The sequence below is a fragment of the Pantherophis guttatus genome, chromosome 2, assembly GCF_059756535.1.
Source record: "Pantherophis guttatus breed Tessera chromosome 2, ASM5975653v1, whole genome shotgun sequence".
NCBI lineage: Eukaryota > Metazoa > Chordata > Lepidosauria > Squamata > Colubridae > Pantherophis > Pantherophis guttatus.
In genome coordinates, this window is record NC_142064.1 from 242,797,840 (window position 1) to 242,818,489 (window position 20,650).

General features: G+C 38.3%; 1 protein-coding gene and 1 long non-coding RNA gene across 4 annotated transcripts in view; one reads left to right on the forward strand and one right to left on the reverse strand.

Annotated features, from left to right (window-relative positions):
- LOC117679033 (uncharacterized) overlaps positions 1 to 1,795 on the reverse strand; it is a 33,555-nt gene extending 31,760 nt beyond the window's left edge. The window contains exon 1 of the long non-coding RNA XR_015732693.1: positions 1,642 to 1,795. This is a non-coding gene — a long non-coding RNA (uncharacterized LOC117679033). The remainder of the gene's footprint in view (positions 1 to 1,641) is intronic.
- Positions 1 to 19,362, forward strand: part of ADAMTS9 (ADAM metallopeptidase with thrombospondin type 1 motif 9) — a 166,358-nt gene extending 146,996 nt beyond the window's left edge. For 2 of the 3 annotated variants that reach the window (XM_034440640.3, XM_034440641.3), the window contains exons 33-40: positions 3,359 to 3,491; positions 5,281 to 5,375; positions 6,456 to 6,550; positions 6,650 to 6,783; positions 8,471 to 8,562; positions 10,787 to 10,891; positions 12,782 to 12,876; positions 15,407 to 19,362. In XM_034440640.3, coding sequence (XP_034296531.2) covers positions 3,359 to 3,491; positions 5,281 to 5,375; positions 6,456 to 6,550; positions 6,650 to 6,783; positions 8,471 to 8,562; positions 10,787 to 10,891; positions 12,782 to 12,871 — 744 coding nt within the window. In that variant the 3' untranslated portion in view covers positions 12,872 to 12,876; positions 15,407 to 19,362. Of the gene's footprint in view, positions 1 to 3,358; positions 3,492 to 5,280; positions 5,376 to 6,455; positions 6,551 to 6,649; positions 6,784 to 8,470; positions 8,563 to 10,786; positions 10,892 to 12,781; positions 12,877 to 15,406 lie in introns of those variants that run through there. The other variant, XR_004595225.3, reaches the window with a different exon arrangement.
- Positions 19,363 to 20,650: the final 1,288 nt, after the last annotated feature.

Here is a 20,650-nt window from a genome sequence, read left to right on the forward strand (position 1 = left end):
GTAAACTATGTGAAATTAAAGTAATTTTATGTATCAAGCTAAGCAGACATCCTTGGCGCAATGTTTGCAGGAAACCCAGATTTTTGAAGTCCTACAAAAAGCTAACAGGGTTAATTACTCCAATTGTCTTGGGGGTCATTTTTCCATAAGCCATAATAGGGAAGGAACATCTCCTGGGTCCTGCTAGACGGCAGAAGGACCCAGAGCATGTCAAACCTGCCACATTATGTGGGATGAGCAGAAATACTTAGATACAAACAGTCCTGCAAACAACCTGGCACTATGACATGTAGGGCTTTACAGCCCTTTGAATTAACACATTGCACCCAAAGCTTACTCTGAGCCAGCACAGTTTGAAAAGCAGTGTTGCTACATGGGTGAACTGATTTATGCCCAAAACTGCATGTACTGGGGCACCACTAGATCGCTTGCAACCACTGCATGTAGGGATCCATGCAGATCACATTGCATCAGTCCAACTGGAAGATGAACAAAGCATGAATGGCCATGAACATAGCCTCTCCAGGCAAGAAGGGCCACAAGTTGTGCACTAAAAGGATTTGCACAAAAACCTTCACAGCCACGGCTGCCACCTTCCCAGTCGAGAGCTGCAAGTCCAAGAGGACCTGCAAATTGTTTTTTTTTTTTAAATTTGATTTATATGCCGCCCTTCTCCAGAGACTCAGGGCGGCTTACAATGCGTTAAGCAATAGCCTTCATCCTTTTGTATATTTTATACAAAGTCAGCTTATTGCCCCCACAATCTGGATCCTCATTTCACCTACCTTAGAAAGGATGGAGGGCTGAGTCAACTTTGAGCCTTGGAGAGATTCGAACCAGCAGAAATTGCAGGCAGCTGTGTTAATAACAGGGTGCACTAAACCCCTGTACTATCAAGGCTCTTGAATTGTGTACCAACTCTAATCAGAGTCAAAGATGGAAACATCTCCAGATTCCGGGGGCCCTAAAACCTACAACCATTTGGTCTTGCTAGGAGTAAGACAAAACTTGATCTTTCCCATCCAGCCTCCACATACCAAAAAAGAACCTTGATAGCAACCCAGGGTACAAATGTACAACTGAGCACCATCAGTATTAGATTAGATTAACAGAGTTGGAGTTATGTATAATTAAGTATTATAAATTTATACTAATTATGCTACTGGTTTCATGCAGAGTTGCTACTGAGTTGTATATTCAACATGCTAAAGAGAACACTTATTAAATACAAATGGATAAATTTTATTTAATAAATTTTAGTTCCCGATTTGGTCCCGCTCACCTTATTTTCATGGCCTCATTTATGTTTTGGAAAATGGCCTGTGCCAAATACACCTTTTCACCCTTCAAAGGTTGATTTGATTCTCCCTACCTACAATGAATGGCCAGAACTTACAGTTTTTATGACTATAAAAGGGATATCTAAATAATTATATCTCAGCTGACATAAATGTTAGTGGCTTAGAGAAGTGTGCATTTGGTTCATGGCAAAATAAAATAAAAATAAAATAAATAAAACAAAAAACAAAATAAAATAAAATGATCAGCCAACCAGTTAACATGAATAGAAAGTAGCGACAAAGGATAGAAAATTTGTTCAAGATTTAGTTCTGGCTTCAAAGAGAATTCATTTTTCCTTACCTAGGTTATCTTCTCACTGCCAGTCATTGTTTTTCTCATGCATAAGGAAAAGCAATACGAACTCTAGGCGGTTGAGTAAATGAAGAAAGAAAGCTAGGCAGGCCAACACTAAATAAGTAAGTGTTGACCGAAGCATGCTCAAACCAAGGTGGTCAGATTGTGTGGTCCTGTGTTGCTAGGAGATACGGAATTTTGCTACTGAAAAACCCAAATTCCATTTACAAGGTCACATACAGATCTTTCTTTCCTTTTAACACCATTCCTACACAACTGAAAAGTCTGGCATTTGTTTGGAGTTCAGAAGGCTCTCCTCTTGCTGTGACCAATTGTTTGTATTGCTTGGATACAGAAATAAAATCCAATCCATTTGAACTTTTGAAAAGAGCCTTTCTGACAGCTCTTCAAGCAACCTTCATATTTGTTAGATGTATTTTCACTTGGCTTCCTACATTTTACGGTACAAAGCTTGTTGTGGCTGTAGATCTTTGCTAAAAGAGAAATTAGTCCTTCATAGTAAACAACTGGAATAGTCAGTTATGGTGAAGTGTTTCTTAGGTTTATTTTCAATAGTTATTATTGCCCTAGTTAGAGAAGTGTGGTTTAGAGCAAGGGAGTTCCATTAGAGAAAACTCAGCAAATTCATATATATATATATTTCTATTTTTGAGGCTGGAAACACAAAAGCTGCAACGTAAATCTTAAAGTGGCTTAGCATGGTTTTTAAAACACTAACATTTTGTCTCCAGAATACCTTGGAAAGAGAAGAAAATAGTCTATTCTTGCCATGTGCAGTCCTTCCCATTTTGCATCTTTGTCTCACCCCAATGTTGGGACCCATGTATCTCTTCCACAATTATATATATAATCCTCTGCCCACCCAAAGGTAACTTAGATGTGTTCTCAAAACCTTCTAAATGTGCTCTTAAATTAGGGACAATGTAGTTTCTAATTTGTGCTAAAAATGGGAAGTATTACCTTTTACCTCCGCTTAAGCTTGTTTACTCAGGAACTGTATATGTATCCATCTGCATTTGTTTGTTGTTCTGAAAATAATTTCTCTAAATAACTGCAAACAGCTGGTGCAGTCTGTAATTTATCCTGCAGTTTATCCTGCTACTTCTCCTTAATTGTTCCATCTTTGATCTGCACCTTACCAAAGAGTTTTATTGCAGAAAGATCAATGATATTTTGAACAATTAATTGGTTTTCCTTCAGCATGTCCTTTTTTCAGCTGGTATATTACTATATCCGGTCATAAATAGCTGTGATAATATGCCTGCCAGCAAGAAAATCTGTGTATGTGTGCTCAGAGAGAGAGAGTTAGTTAGATGGCAAATTGCTGTTTATAGCACTGGTTAAAAACTGCATACTGTGTGAAAAAGTTTCCTCCCCTGTTTCTTCTACTTTTAAAAATTGTTCTGCTATTTAAGCCTCCGTAGGCTTGTAGTTCTCACTGTGCAAAGTTCCTAATATCTTTGTTTTTAAAGAGCATCTTAATTTTCACACAGTTGTACTAAATATGCAGCAAAGCATTTTGTAGAGTTCAGAAGAGCCAAGAGGATAAAGATGCACAAACATTTCCTTTTTGTATTCAGTCTTTTAATTAAGCTTTGGTTTTGTTAGCCAGTTAAGTTTTTGTTCTTTCTTGCTCCCCTTAACTCACTAGAAAGTTATAGGTAATAGGAAAGGTTCTGAATTTGGTTTCCTTCCTTTTCAGTGTTCAGTGACTTGTGGAATTGGGGTGATGCATCGGTCAGTTCAGTGCCTCACAAACAATGACCAAGCAAGTACCTTGTGCCTTGATGATTTAAAACCTGAGGAAAGAAGGCCATGCCACAACATCCATAATTGTAAGAGTCTTTGGAAATGAGTTTTAGTTTTCCTTTTAATCCTGTGCTAGCATTAGTACCGATCTAGTTCCACATATTTTTATATCATATCCCACCCTTTTTCACTCAAATTAAATTAAGCATTGCTGGCTGGGGATTCTGGGAGTTGAAGTCCATGCCATTCCTTGGAATGGAAAGTTGCCATTCCTTTAGAGCAGTAATGGCTAATTGCGTGCCGGGGGGAGGGGAGAAAAGTACTTCCCACTGGAAGTTGGCAAATGGGCCATTTCTGCCCTCTGGAAGGCCTGTGGGGAGGGGGGAGGCAATTTTTGCCCTCCCCAAGCTCCTGGAAAGGCTCTAGAGCCTGGGGAGAGAGAAAAACGGGCCTTCCCTACCACCACCCCCGAGGCCCTCCAGAGGCAGGAAACAGCCTGTTTCCCTACTTCTGGTGGGCCGCGCGCCGGAGCTGAGGTCACGTGCTCACCGATATGGATACGCGTGCCATAGGTTCACCATCACGGCTTTAGAGGGATTTAAAAAAAAAAAAAAAAAACACAGCTCCCTTTCACATTCACGCAATTTTTCTTAAGAATTTGAGAACTCTGGTTTGAAGAACCCTCAAGTGATCTGAAGCTTTGGCATTACTTCAGCAGTGTGTTGTAAAAATGCCCTACAGCACTTTCTAAGCCAGGAAGGCAACAACAGAAATAGCAGGGAATGTTACGGTGCTTGATTTCCTCACAATGCATGGGGCTCAGTGCTTGAGAGACCATCATATGTGCGGTCTCCAATGCACAACGAAGGAAAGGAGTGGAATGAATGTAAGGCACAAATAAAATTTCCTAGCACCTAGATACTGGGGGTGGGAGATGGAGAACCTATAAGATCTTCCACTGCAACAAAAATGGCATTTTGTTAAAGAAAAAAAAACCTGTTTTCTTCCAACAATCGAACTGCAGCAATCATCTTCAAGTATAATAGTCTAAGAAAACTTTAACCTTTTCTATGCCTAACTACCTGATTTCTTTTCGTACACTTTATAAGATGATAGACCAGGGCTGGTATCACTTTAAATGAAGAGCAACCAGTGCTAACATATCCCTTAGATCAGGGGTCCCCAAAATTGGCAGCTTTAAGATTTGTGGACTTCAACTTATTTTATCTATTTATTTTATTTATTTATTTTTATATGCCACCCTTCTCCGGCGACTCAGGGTGGCTTACAATGCGTTAAGCAATAGCCTTCATACTTTTGTATATTTTATACAAAGTCAGCTTATTGCCCCCACAAACCGGGTCCTCATTTTACCCACCTTAGAAAGGATGGAAGGCTGAGTCGACCTTGAGCCTGGTGAGAATTGAACTCGCATTAATTGCAGGCAGCTGGATGTTAAATGCTGCCTTAGTAGGAGGCATTAGCCTCCTACGCCACTCAAGCTCCTAACTTGAAGTCCACAAGTCTTAAAGCTGTCAAGTTTGAAGACCTCTGCCTTAGAGGGCTATGTGAGCAAAATGCCATAGGTTGCACTGACATTAGAAGTCTGGTGCTGAGTCATGCCCACCCCCCCCAAAAAAAAATCTTACAAATTTTATAACATCACTGCAGGTGTTGTTGGGGTGGGGGGGGAGTTTTCCTGCTTCATACAGTTCCAAGGTCTTTCTCTTTAATTAAATAACTAAAGGCATCTCACCCTATCTAGAAATATTCACAGTAATAATCTGCCGATCAGCTGTTAGAAATCCACACTGTGTTATTTGGACTGTTTAGTTTTTGCTGATTAGAGCCTCATCTTTCTTTTCCTTATTTTAGGTGAGCTACCAACAAGCTGCAAAGAGGCAAAAAGACTCAAAGTCATCATTGAGGATGGTGAATATTTTCTAAAAGTTAAAGGAAGACTTTTAAAGGTATGAATCAAACATGTCCTCTGTTTTTTTGTTTTTTTGTTTTTTTGAGGGGGAATACTGTTTATATTTATTTTTATTTTTTTATTTATTTTTTATTTTTATTTGATTTATATGCCGCCCTTCTCCGGAGACTCAGGGTGGCTTACAATGCGTTAAGCAATAGCCTTCATACTTTTGTATATTTTATACAAAGTCAGCTTATTGCCCCCACAAACTGGGTCCTCAATTTACCCACCTTAGAAAGGATGGAAGGCTGAGTCGACCTTGAGCCTGGTGAGATTCGAACCTGCAGAAATTGCAGGCAGCTGTGTTAATTACAGGGTGCATTAAACCACTGTACTACCAAGACTCCTTATGACGGGGGAGGGGGGGGAACCTTAGGTTCAAATTTCTGTTTTCTTGCTGGGAGTACAGGCATTTGCTTTTCAGTGAATTAGAAGCAAGGCATTCCACAATAAGTATCATTACGAACAGTGGTGGGTTTCAGAAATGCTTACCATCGATTTGCCTGCACGCACACTTTCCACGCATGCGCTTTGCAAGTGTTCCTTCCGCACATGCACTTTGCGTGCACGCCTTCCACGCATGCGCCTGGCCCAGGGGTGAGTTCTACTTACCTTTACTACCGGTTTGCAACGGGATCGCGCATGCACATACGCAGATTGCTGATGACGACATCCGGGGCGGTGGGCGGAGCCTCCCGCAGTCTTTACTACCGGTTCTTGCAAACCGGGAACAACCCACCACTGGCCCGGCCTCGAAAATGTGGCTAAATAGGACAACATTACACCGGGGCGGACGCAGTCGCCTCTAATGGTTCACCTGAACTGGTACGAACTGGCAGAATGCCACTTCTGATTACAAAGAAAACTTTCTGTTTCAGCTCTCATTTCGAGAAGGAAAAGATTGTTAGAAACAATGTGAAAAGAAAATGAGCAACCAGCACTTTGCGATTCAATTACATTTACATTGTGCAATTTTTTCAGAAAACCATAATTCTATACCCTCTTCTTATTTCTGCCCTTTGCGCTCATCATCAGTTTTAATCATTTCGTAAAATTATGGCTCCTTTCCCCCCAGATATATTGTGCTGGCATGGACTCTGATAGCCCCAAAGAATACATCACTTTGGTAAATGGTGATGCGGAGAATTTCTCAGAAGTCTACAGCTACAGGTAAGGGCAGGCAGCCGTTCTGTATTTTTTTTATTATGTCTCGCTACCTTGTATAATTTTTCTTGCAGTAAGTAAAAAAGGGGCTTTCTTTTGATCCAGGTTGCATAACCCAACTGAATGTCCATATAATGGAAGCCGAAGAGAGAATTGTCAGTGTAGGAAAGATTACACAGCAGCTGGGTTTTCTGCCTTCAGCAAAGTAAGGCTGGACCTGAATGCTATGCAGATAATAAGTGAGTAACACTAATATTTTGTTCCTCAACTTGTTTTTCTTATTGTTGAAATTGCTATTCTAAAAGAGACCAGCTTACATTTCCCGAGTTTAACTTTTATATTACCATATCTTCTTTTACAGTGCTTAAAAACGAAATATTTTACCTTGCTGCACATTAAACTTAGTTTTCTGTGAATGTTCTTTTCCCTATCTTGCCTCAGCTAAACTCAAATGTAACATCATAATCTTAAGCATTGTCATGAAAATTCTACTTTATGTAATCCCATTTCTCATTGGGGAATTTAGAATAGAACAGAACAGAACAGAACAGAATAGAATAGAATAGAATAGAATAGATTTTTTTTATTGGCCAAGTGTGATTGGACACCCAAAGAATTTGTCTTGATGCATATGCTCTCAGTGTACATAAAAGAAAAGATACGTTCATCAAGAATCATATGGTACAACACTTAATGATAGTCATAGGGTACAAATAAGCAATCAAATCATAGTGTAGGAGGTGACCAGATTGAGCCTAAGGGAGGGGACAGACATGTCATCAGTCATGTTCCTTCTCGCCCACATGAGATCTAGGTCCAGCCCACCTTGAATTCCTTATCTACCACCAAATTGCTTTGAATGTTACTGGTTCAGATTCTTGTAGAGAGCTTAAATTTGCAATAAATCCTGATACCCATTTGAACTGCCTGGATCTCCTGATTTCCCTGGAGCTTGACATCTCACAGTATTGGGACGGTAGTTCTCACCAGAATTCCCTTTTGACTGAAGTCCCATCAGAAAGTAGAAAGGATATACAAGAGCAATCAGATTGCACAATTTAGCAACAATATTGGAGCTGGTTTTTGTATTCTAGCTGGACCAGAGGTGGGTTTCAGCAGGTTCTGACCAGTTCTGGAGAACCGGTAGCAGAAATTTTGAGTAGTTCAGAGAACCGGTAGTAAAAATTCTGACTGGCCCCATCCCCATCTATTCTCTGCCTCCCAAATCTCAACTGATTGGGAGGAAATGGGGATTTTGCAGTAACCTTCCCCTGGATTGGGGTGGGAATGGAGATTTTACAGTATCCTTCCCCTACCACACCCACCAAGCCATGTAACACCCACCAAGCCACACCCACAGAACCATTAGTAAAAAAATTTGAACCCACCACTGAGCTGGACGTTGTCTCAAGCTAGAGGCAGTTCCTAGTGATAGCTCCTAAAGAGGCATATGAAATAGACCAAATAAACTGCAGTTCTTTTATGGTCTATAAGATTACATCCACACTTTATGCCTATGGTTAAAACAAATGGCAGGGGAAACTTGCTGCTATAAAACCATCCTAAAATTTTAGACATACTAAAAAATACAAACAAACAAAGAGAAAAGAGGCAAACCCGTAGTGCATTATTAAAAGATTGGTGCCCCTGCATATTTACAATGCTTGTAATGGTGAATGGTTTTCACAGAATTATTCCTCATTTTCAGTGTCTCTCTACACAAGTTTAAACGTTGTGCCAAGTTTCTCATTTAATTATCTATGTGAAAAATCAAGGAGGATTGCTGATTAGTCAGAAAAATAAATGTATAAAGTTAAGTGTTTTATTTTCTGTAAGAGCCAGATTAAACATTTGCATTTTTTTTTCTTTTCCAACCATTGCATTTCCCCTTTGTCTCTGTGGTTCTTGCCAAATATTTTTTCACAGCTACCGACTTACAGTTTGCACAGACACTTGATGGGAGACCTGTTCCTTTTGCCACTGCTGGGGATTGCTACAGTGCAGCCAAATGCCCACAGGTATCCCTTGATCCCTAGTTACCTTCCAGCATTTTGTCATTTATTCCCAATCAAATCAATCATGCATCAACCATTGCCTTATTCTGTCACTCCTTGTCTAACATCTCCTTTCTTAAATATTGTACATTCTGTTTGGGGTTTTTTTTTAATTGTACTGATAAAAGAGTTAGTACCTCTGAATTGAGGATTTATTGTGGTGATCCAAATATTGTGGCGATCAAATGTTCTTTAATTTTTTTTTCTTATATTTAATATATTATTGCATTTAAGCCAGTTTTCTTTGCAAGTAGCCCACTGTTTAATCCAAAAGAATTCTTAAAGAGACTCATAAAATAAATGGGAACTAATTATTAAAACTGCATAAATCATCAGATTAAAATGCATTACAATAACTAATTTGAGCTAAGGAAACAAAATAATATTTGCTTGTTTTTGAAAACAATGTATAATTGGAGCAACAAGTTTTTGTGTAACTGAAGAATCTCAAACATGCTAGGAGGGGCAGCAGATTAAGAGAAATCTCTGCTTCCCATCATGAATGGGGACTAAAGGCTAGGTCCTGTTGAATATATGAGAAATGAATGGTTTCACATGAGAGCCAGTTATCCTTGAGTTGTAACAAGCTAGGTTTGTGTCATCAAGGTGATATATAAAGTTTAAGTGGTGAACTCCTGTTACTTGCCCCAGCTCCTGCCAACCTAGCAGTTCAAAAGCATGCAAATGCAAGTAGATAAATAGGTACCACTTCGGTGGGAAGGTAACAACGTTCCGTGCGCCTTATCATTGTCATACCAGCTCCATGACCACGGAAATGTCTTCAGGTAATGCTGGTTCCCTTAGCTAAGAAACAGAGATGAGCACTGCCCCCTAGACTCGGCCTTGACTGAGAGGGGAAACCTTTACTTTTACCTTTAAGAGCATTGCATAAAATGACAGTAAAAATAAAATACACAGAGTCCTGTTTTAGCCAATATAAACACCAGTGCTTCATGCAGCAAAATGAATATTTGCTCCATGGAGATTAAAAGAGGGGAAGGAGGAGGAAGAGACGCTTCTTCAACTTATAATTGATCAGGAAGGAAAGTGTTATGATACACATTTTAAATTACAAAACTAAAACTCAGAACATGTTCTGAGACAGGACATTTGCCTGGTTGACTTGTCAGGATTTTCTGTAGCCAAAACTAAGGCTCCTTTAGCATTTGCATGTTCAATATGTTCAGACGTACAAATGCTAAAGGAGCCTTAGTTTTGGCCACAGAAAATCCTGACAAGTCAACCAGGCAAATGTCCTATCTAGATAAAAGAGCAAGAAAATATAGCTGTCCAAATGTAGGAAAATGCTATTCTCTCTCTCTCTCTCTCTCCCTCCCTCCCCCCTCTCTCTCTCCCTCTCTTTCTCTCTCTCCCTCTCTCTCTCTCTTCTCCTCTCTTTCACTCTCTCCCTCTCTCTTTCTCTCTCTCTCTCCCTCCCTCTCCCTCTCTCTCTCTCCCTCCCTCTCCCTCTCTCTCTTTCTCCCTCTCCCTCTCTTTCTCTCTTTCTTTCTCTCCCTCTCCCTCTCTCTCTCTCCCTCTCTCTCTCTTTCTCTTTCTTTCTCTCCCTCTCTTTCTCTCTCCCTCTTTCTTTCCCTGTCTCTCTCCTCCTCCCTCTCCCTTTTTCTCTCTCTCCCGCTGCCTTTCTTTCTTTCTCTCTCTCTCTCCCTCTTTCTCCCTCTCTTTCTTCCTCTCTCTCTTTTTCTTTCTCTCCCTCTCTCTCTTTCTCTCTCCCTCTCTTTCTTTCTTTTTCTCTCTCTCTCTTTCACTCTCTCCTCCCTCTCTCAGAAGAGTTAAAAAGCGACAAAGATCACTGGAAGGACAAGAATGCCCTCAACTGGCAGGCCGCAGCAAGGCAGCCTTGTTCTCAAACTGCTGCAAATGAGAATAAATGCTTAATCTCATTCCTGCTGTGATTTGTACAGTATGTGCTAATCGCTGTGAGGGCTTGGAACAATTGAAAACAGTGCCAGGGAGATCTTGTTAGAATAATGACTCTGTGGTCTGTTGTTACACAGGGGACCCAAAGCACTAGAAAACGACATTGTTCACAAATAGACTTTCTTTCTTTCTTTCTCTTTCCTTTGTCTTTGCTTTTAAAAGAGCGTGCATTTCGGGTATTTAGTAATCATTTCAGAAAGCCAGTACAATCTCATATACGTCTTTTTTGTTGTTGTTGTTGTTTTGAAAGGGTCGCTTTAGCATCAACCTCTCTGGAACCGGCCTGTCAGTAACGCAGACCTCAAAGTGGCTTTCACAAGGAAATTACGCTGTTTCTGAAATCACAAGATCTCCTGTAAGCGAAACTTACTTTGAATTAAAGTGTTGTGTATGCTAACTTGCCGCTCCTTCTTGTAAATAGCAAAAAGTACGTGTGTGTATATGAAAGGGTAGTCAAAACTAAAGCCCAAGAATTGCAAAGCATGGTATGTAATTGGTGGGTTTAAAACCATAGATTGGAGTAAATTCAACTTGATCTGTATTATTGCAATTAATTAGTGGATCTGCTTAACCGTGAAAGTAAAAAGACTGAGCTTCGTGATTGCACACACTTCTTTAATTAATTGTCTGAGTCCTCCACAGTAGGCAGTTCAGTGCTTGTTCTAACAATGCTATTAAACTCAAGGAAAGAAAGACAAATTCCTTCCCAGGGTCTGTAGTGCCTAAGTACCCTCATCCTCCATGAATCCAGAGATATTAATGCGCTAGGCTGCTCCATTTTTTATGGCTTATTTATACTGTACTACCATAATAATTGTATAATAATAGGCATATTTCCTGAATATGTCTGAATATAACATACAATTAGAATAAATAAGCATAAATTAGTCAAGACAGCTAACATACCTAATACACCTTCTTCTTCCTATTTTCCCCAAAATGGGTTGGGCTAAGTGAGAGAGACTGGCCCAAAGTCACCCAGCTGACTTTCATGCCTAAAGAGGGACTAGAACTCACACTCTACTGATTTCCAGCCTGGTGCCTTCACCACTAGACCAAATAGTCTATGTTCTGCACATATCCCAGTCCAGCAAGTCAACAAAAGCATTCAGGCAGAACAGGAACAAGTGCAATCCCTTTCAGGTTTCCCCATTACGGTCCCCGCTCCTTCCCCAGAGCTGCAAACCCGCCGTTTGAGAATCTACACAAATGTCAACCTTGCCGTGATCAACAATTTGCTGCAGTAAGCAGGACAATTCCAGCGGAAAAACGGTTGGCATACTTGGGCCACTTGCACATAAAGGGATCCAAGACCTGTGGAAAATAAAAGGCATCGTGTTTGTCTCAAAAGGGACAGTGCAAAGGAGAATTTTCACTTCGTTACTATGAAGCAGCTGGGGGGGGAAAATCAATGTTCAGCAGGAACTCCTAGAGGGAATCCCAAATGACCAACTGAAAGCAGAGATTCAAGACAATCAATATTGGCTACTTTTCCTGTTTCGGCTGTCAGGCGCAGCTCTTGAAGTTTCAGTATCAGGAGAAACAAGTGAACAAGAACGTGGGATCGGTGTCAGAGATCAAGAATAGCAAACACAGAAGTTTTGCAGACTACATTTTAACAACATGTAGGACTGGAAAGTCTTGTGTTGTTTGTTTCACCTTTTATATTTTTTTTCTGTCTTTCTGAGGCAAATTCTGTTGTTTTAAAATCAAAAGGCATTTGAAGCAGAAATAGACTTAGACTTAGAATACACTTTATTGTCACTTTGAATGTACGCTAATCGGCATACATTAAAATGACATTTTGTTGCATACAGCCCTCAAAGGGTCACCACCTCCAATATACACTACATAATCATGACAGAATAAATAAATAAGTACAAAATTATGCATATACCCACATATATTAAAGAAAACAGAACAAATACTGAATGTTATATGTGTATAATTTCATTTTAAAATCATAAGGTTTTACAAAGCTGGGGTGGCGACCTCTTTGTTTTATACGTTTTTATTTTATTATCAGTTCCTTCATTTCCTTCTATGCTCCTTTAACCTAAATATATTTTGCTTTTCTAACCCTCTGCATTTTTATTAAGAAATATGTTCCCTTTGACTAATGTAATTAGGGTTAGGGTTGTTAATACATTTTCCTTCTATAAATTGCTCAAATAGTTTTGGGATATAAAGAATTGCATTTACTCCTCTCTGGTGTATTTCCCCCCCCCTCATTTTATCTATATAGGATGGTACCAAAGTAATAGGAAAATGTGGTGGTTACTGTGGAAAATGTACTCCATCGTCTGGAACTGGCCTCGATGTTCAAGTGTTATAGCAATGGTAAGTTGTAATTTCTGCATATTTTGGTGTTATATTTACACATATTTAAATGTTTATGGGCTTAATTGTGCATCTGATCAGTAATATTTATTTAATCAACTAGGTCTGTATTTATTTGCAGTGAAGTTCATTTGGCTGAACTGTAATTCCACCAGGCCAGCTTTCCTTTGCAATCTCTCAGCCTCAGAATTATGGTACATGGAGTCACTGAACACTGATGCATTTGAGTATAATGACATCACTTCTGGCACAAAACCATACTTGGATTTAGCTCTAAAATCGTCACTTCCACCTTTTTCCTAAGTTTTCCACCCACACCTAAGTGTGATTTGTTCAGAAGAAGAGGGTACAGGTAGACTTCGTTTACTGACTACTTCATATCACAACTGTTTTAAGGATGTGCAGAAAGGAGCTTTGTGCCCTCATATGCTCCAAAGCCCCTTTATGGACTCATCTGGGAAATATTTCACAGGCTTGCTGATGATGACAAGCCATCTGGACTTTGATTAAGATGTTCAGAAGAGGCCCCTGTTTCACTCACATTTTGTAGAAACTTTTTTTCCGGGACTATATCCATAGCTCCTTGCATCAAAATGACAAAAGCCATATTGTGAGACAAACTCTACTCCTTCATTTAATAAAAGCAGTAAGGTTTGCTTTGTGATAGTACAATACTTCTACCATCAGATGTTCAGTTTCATGCTGGCTGTCTTCAGTATTTGGAACTCCATCAAACAGTGTAAGGAACAGCAACCTCGGAGACATTCAATTGTCAATTGAATGACAACTCAGGTTGTTGTTTTTTTTTAATTTGATTTATATGCCGCCCTTCTCAGGAGACTCAGGGCGGCTTACAATGCTTTAAGCAATAGCCTTCATACTTTTGTATATTTATACAAAGTCAGCTTATTGCCCCCACAATCTGGGTCCTCATTTCACCTACCTTAGAAAGGATGGAAGGCTGAGTCAACCTTGAGCCTGGTGAGATTTGAACCTGCAATAATTGCAGGCAGCTGGTCTTAATAACAGGGTGCTTTAGACCACTGTACTGCCAAGGCTCTTGGTTGTCAATTGATTAAGTTTTAACTTTTATTGTTTTGTTTTTCTTGAATATTCAGATGTCATCACAACAATATTGCTTACTACTCTAACTGCAATGGCGAGCCTATGGCACGCGTGCCAGAGGTGGCACACAGATTCCTCTCTGTGGGCACGTGTGCCATCGCCAGCTGCTCTTCTGGTTTCCAGCATGCACATGTGCCCCGGCAAGTTGATCTTCACTCATGCCAGAGCCCTGGAAACCTGAAGACCGGGTTGCCAGCACGTGCATGCACACTGGCCAACTAGTCTTTGAGCTTCTTGGGCTCTGGCGCATGCGTGCGCGCATGCACACACACATGTTCCAGTTTGGGCACTCAGTGCCAAAAAGGTTCGCCATCACTGTACTATAACATTTGATTAAAAAAAAAACAATTTCTGAGTAATCACATCCACTTAAACCTATCCCTGGCTGGTATTTCTGAATTGCCATTCATTCATTCATTCATTCATTCATTCATTCCTTTCCTTTTAAGATGAGCACTCAAGGCTCCATATGAAAATAGTGGTTTGTGTTGAGGAATTTGCAGAGCAACCCTAGAGTAGCAAGGGTGTGCACATGAAAGCGACTGAGAGCAGTTGCAAATAATCACAGTCAACACACAGATACACTGAGTTGTGTTTACTTTTAGGAAAATAGTAATAAGCACAGTCCAATAAACAGTCCAGGTCATACACAGATAAAGCAGTAGAGAGTAAAATAGGGGATATTCCAATAACAAAGTCTTCTTACCAGTCGTTGTAGTCATACACAATAAACAGTTGCAAACAGTAGCAAACACAGCAAATAGCAGTAACGATCAGTAACGTTCAGCAAAGAGTAGCAGAGAGCAGTAAAGAGACACTAACCATGTTTCAAGCTCCCTCTTAAGGACATTGGCTAGGAAACAGTATGATGCAATACAGCAATACAGCTTTAAAGCTATATTGAGGTTTTATATATTGCCAACCCAACAAGTTAGGTAACTATCATTTCCTAACAGTTTGTTTGATTCTTTGTTTGCTTTAAGGAAAGTCTACCAGTTTTCTTTTCAAGCTGACATTTTGGATGTCAGCCATGGCTAGGACACTTGACCCTTTGGGAAATGATTCTCACAAACGTGATGGTTCCAAAAACATTGAGGAGTTGCTGAGTCTGCATGGGTTGAATCTATGTATAATTCAATTATCTGCATATAAAGCCTAAGTCGAATGACATAAAGATAATTTAGTGATATAAGGACCTCGTGCTGGAAGCTGTTGTACTAATGTAAAAAAAAAAAAGGTTGTTAAACTGTACAGAGTAGAATTATGGTGCTTCTGTGCATATCAGACTGTCTCCATAAAAGATCATACACACACACACACACACACACACACACACACACACACACACACCTCTGTTGTCTAGAAAGTAGAAATGAGATCTCTTTATCTTGTTTTTAATTTCCAGGATTTCTTAATGCCGGGAGCTTAAGCAAGATGGATGAAGGACAATTAAGCAATACCTCTGCCTTCCTTTTTTTTTTTTTTATTTCTATGTTTGTGTGTGTATGTGTATGTGCGTGTATATGTGTATGTGTGAGAGAGAGAAATGTACGTAATGTGCCTTTTTAAAAAAAAGTATGATTGTATCTGTGTATGTATGCATACATGTATGTGTGTACAGTATATTCTTGAAGTTCTAATGTATTATATTTATGTCCGGAATTATTTATTTTGATTTAATATTTTTGTATGTAAAATTTTATATTAAAGCTGCTTATCCTCTGTTCTTTTTTTTAAAAAAAATTAAACCTTGCAGTCACACCACTGCATTTTTACATATTCTACATCATATGTAGCATTTTGACAAAAGTGATATGTTTATTGTCACTGTATTCAGTTGTTTACCTTCATTCAGTAATTTCTCTTTTTGTTACAGGCTGCACTGATATTTGTAAGGTGCTAACTGGTTTTCATTAAGGTATTTCTGGCATTTTAAAACCAATTCTTCCTTATGAGGAAAATAATTATTGTTATTAAATTTATATAGCAATCAGTACTTTGCAGAGATTTGGTGAACACGCATGGTAGTATTTATGCTTTATCAATAACTATATCTTACATATTTGTAATGGCATGTAATTTCCATTGACTAATCCTATAAAAGTCACTGGTTTGGTGCTAATATGATAATATTTATTAATAACCTGTAGGCTTTAAAAGCTAATTCTTTGCCTTGTCTTGTGGCAATGGAGAATGAGTAATTAAATTTGTGTAAAATGAGAATTGGTTCAAATATTAGTTTAAGACAGACAAAGCTTTTACCTACATTGGATGAAGGCCTAATATTATTCAGAAATTTATGAGCGGTTCCTTCTTCAGAGAAATTATTTTCAGTGATAGGATTTGTGTGTGCTATCATACTGGCAACATATAGCCACAAAGAACAGTTACTATCAGTCTGGATCAGTGGTCTTCAAAATTGGAAGTTAAAATATGGAAAGTAAACGAATACTGAAGAAAAAATTCTCTAAAAATTAGACATTTGAATTTTTTGCCTAAAATTTCATATTAGCAGGAACCATGTTTTTAAACATGGTTTTAAAGAGAAGTTTCAATATATGGGATCTGGATCTGACCCAAGCTCCAAGAATTGAGTTTCTGCTGAGGAACAATATACTTATTTTTCAAGCAAACATAATGGAACACAAAAATATTTTGCCTTAATTAGAGCTATACAATTAGTCCTATACAATCCTTCTGCTATTAAAAATCGATTGTTCAAACAAATTACAGAATCATTACTAACAAGGAAAAAATAATGTACACTAATCCATATACATATTGATGAAATTCTGGAATTGCTATATATGCTATATCACAGCATATATTCCTTTCAGGAATTAGATGAATCTGCAATACATACTGCACTATTTTTCAAAAAAAAACCAAGTACATATGGATCAGATCACAATTGCTAGATTTAAAACATTTCTACTCTAGAGCAATGCAGAGCAGAATCATTATTGTGTGTTTACATTTGCTCCAAAAATAATTCGCAAAAATCAGAATATTTAATTTCTGTTATTGAGAAGTCAGTAATACCAGAAGGTTGTTTTTTCTGCCAAATATACCACATGAAGAAGAGATGTTATGTCTAATTTCCCTATTTGTTTTTTTCAAACTAACTTTTTATCTGCAAGATTGATAAGCACACATACCTTATTTTATTAATTTTAGCTGAGTTTTAATTATTGCATGGTAAGATTTTAGAACTTAATAGTTATCTACTACTGGAGCAAAGCCATTTCTCTTGTGGCAAACTTGATATCCCTAATAACAGTTATACCTTAAAATCAGTAAGTTATAAACTTAATAAAGTTGGTTACATTTTCCAATATAAACAGCTTCAAAAAAAAATATTACACAACCATGTTCGTTATGCATTTGCAAGTCGCCCCATGAATTATTGTTTTATTTTTTTAAAAAAATATCTAAGCCATTTGCTTATCAACTACTGGGCAGATTTAGAAAAATTAAATGATTCTACTGTAAACCTCCCTGAAATATCTGTCCCTTTACAATAATTTATGGTTTTTTGTTTTTTTTTTTATTTATATGCCGCCCTTCTCCGGAGACTCGGGGCGGCTTACAATGTGCTCAGCAATAGCCTTCATCCTTTTGTATATTTATACAAAGTCAGCTTATTGCCCCCACAACTGGGTCCTCAATTTACCTACCTTAGAAAGGATGGAAGGCTGAGTCAACCTTGAGCCTTGGCGAGATTCGAACCCTGCAGTAATTGCAGGCAGCTGGTCTTAATAACCAGCTTAATAACAGGGTGCCTTAAACCACTGTACTACCAAGGCTCTTTGAACTCCTTCTCTGACGTAAAAAGCGTTGTCAGCGAAATCTGATTCAAAATAAACACATTGTATTAATATCAAAAGAATTGATCAATATAGCATTGCATATTCAAATATTGAATGCATTTTTGCTCTCACTAGTTTGTCAGGTCAAATAGCTTGTGACCAGTCTGAGAAGACAAAGTACAAACAAGGTTCTCCACAAAGAGTTCCATATCTCCAGGTACTTAGGTCTTCCAAGCTCATTTACCTAACTGCTAGATCAAAATTATTATTTTGACTGAACAGATAACATAATCTTGTTTACAAATATGCCCAAATGTTAAGAAACTCCCAGCCAGGCAGGGAGGAGGGGTCAAGCTTAGAACTAGCCTTGAGTCCTTGCTCAGCCACAAAAGGCATAAGCCAAAGACCTCTTCCAAGTTCCATGGAACCTCATCTGTTGTTTCCCAAGAGAAGGCAAACAGTCTGGGGAGATTCTTGTATTATAGGTAGAACGCAACAAAGTAGATGAACTTTTCATGAATGGATCTGGTTGCTTCCAGCTGGCACCAGACCACAAACTACCCATCTTTTATACATTTATTCTTGCTGTGGATCAGTAAGATAATGGCCATCAATATGATTTCTCCTGAATGTTCTCACTTTCACTGTGGAGCATAAGCTGTTCCTTGGTTCTATTGATAAATAGCAAAATACTGTTTTTTAATCCGCTTTACAGTTATTATAGGATGATTTCTGATGAGAAGCATATATGAATATCTTTAACAAATAATGAAAAAAAAAACATGTTTCTTACAAGTATTCACAGCTAATAGATTTCAGAACTGAATAAATTCAGGCAGGTCAAAATGTTAAATATACATTATAGATTTAAATAAATATTAAAAGGTGTATTTTTTAAAAAGGAAAAATGCCAAAAATACCTTTTAGAGTACATTTTATGAAAATACTGTGTAGTATAAAGGAGTAGTGATTTTGTTACAATATCACTCATTTTTTAAAATGTTCTGTAGGGAAAAGGGAAACTTGCACTGTAAGCATTTAGACAGAAATATGGTGCTTAACTCCATCTGCTATTTTTCAGTAATGAGGTGACTGAGTATTTATACAAAAATATATTTTAAAAACCCTATACATTCCTTTATACTAAGTAGTATTATGATGATGTCTATCAATGGTGCAAAAAAAGGAAAGAAAGTGAATGACATATAAGGAGGTTACGATAGTTACTAATTTTTAGGTGGATTACTTCTTTTTTTTTCCAACAAGAGGACCACCGAATGATTAAGCAGTTCTTGTAATATATACATATACTTTTGTAAGGATCCCATTAATCTTTATGAAATTCAATAATATTTGCAAGCACTTTTGTTATCTTGCTTTCTTATTTTTTAATTATTTTACTTTTCCTTTTGGGTCAGTAAAAGAAAGGGGTAAATAATGTTTCAGTGATTTTCTTTTATTGATCACATTCTGCTGCATTGGATAGGTGCTTTCCTATGGACAAAAACAAAATGTATACATAGGATGAATAAAATGAATTTTAAAAAAAGTATACTGTTACAACCATATTTGTTCTTCTTGACAAAGAAAATAAATGTTGACATCAGGGTCTGGATGTCTGCCAAGATACATATTCCAAAAAAAAAAGAGCACTAGGAAAGTCCGTGCTGCAGTGGTGGGTTTCAAATTTTTTTACTACCAGTTCTGTGGGTGTGGTATGGCTTGGTGGGCTTTGTTTGTTTTCAAACATCTACATTCAATGTGGTCTATATATTCACAAAACATGACTCAACCATAGTTTCAACTGGGAAACTGAGCATCAAATCCAAAACGACTAGGGAATTCCTGGAAGCTTGGCATTCAGACATATCAGCCATCAATAGACATATAGAGGTGAAACACATTTACAGACCATTCAAAAGAGACCATAGAAAAGCTAAGAAGGAAACAAAAAGACCATGACATATCCTCTTTAGCAGCCAACATCCAGATAAGATGGGATTAACCCCAAGGAAACAAACAAGCAAAAATATTACCCTAATCAAGTAATTTCTGAGGACCGCACAGTTCAAACTTGAGCTACAAATATTCTCTTCTACGGGAACTTTCAAAGAGAAAACCACTCCCTATCAACACTGGCAAAGCAAGCTACTGTATATAAACAAGGAACACTGATGTTGGCTAGTGAAATATCTGTAAGCAAACAATCAAGCTCAGAGAGCATTAAGGTCTCCACAGTTCAGTCCAGAGCTACAGGTACTCTTTTATTGGTATCTACATTCAATGGGTAATAGTTGGGAAAGAGTCCATCTTGAAGTTGCACTGCCTAACGTTTAAGTGTTGTTTGCATAGATCATGTCCTGAATAGCACTATCCACAGAGTCTAGTCCTTTTTGGATTTAGAAGAAGGAAAAGCAATCCAGATATAGGTTATAACACTACAAGCAAGTAATGAACTGGCCTGCACAGGAGGAAGAGGGGAAGAAATAGACACTATATGGGCAGCAGCAGTGGGTTTCACATGATGCTACTACTGGTTTGCCGCATGTACACACGCTTGCTTGGTGCGCACATGCGCCCAGTTCATGTGTGCACCTGCCTTCCGTGCATGCGCCCAGCCTCAAAAATGCCTAAATAGGATGGCATAGAGCCCAGATGGGTGGGATTTCCGCTACCGGTTCAAGTGAACCGGTCTGAACCAACTGAATACCACCTCTGATGGGCAGTCATGAAGGGACGAAGCAGCACCACTAAAAGCTCTAAAATAAGACTAAAACAGATGATATAGTTAATAATCTAGAGTTAATAGATACAGAATTTAAAATTACTGTGATAATTTA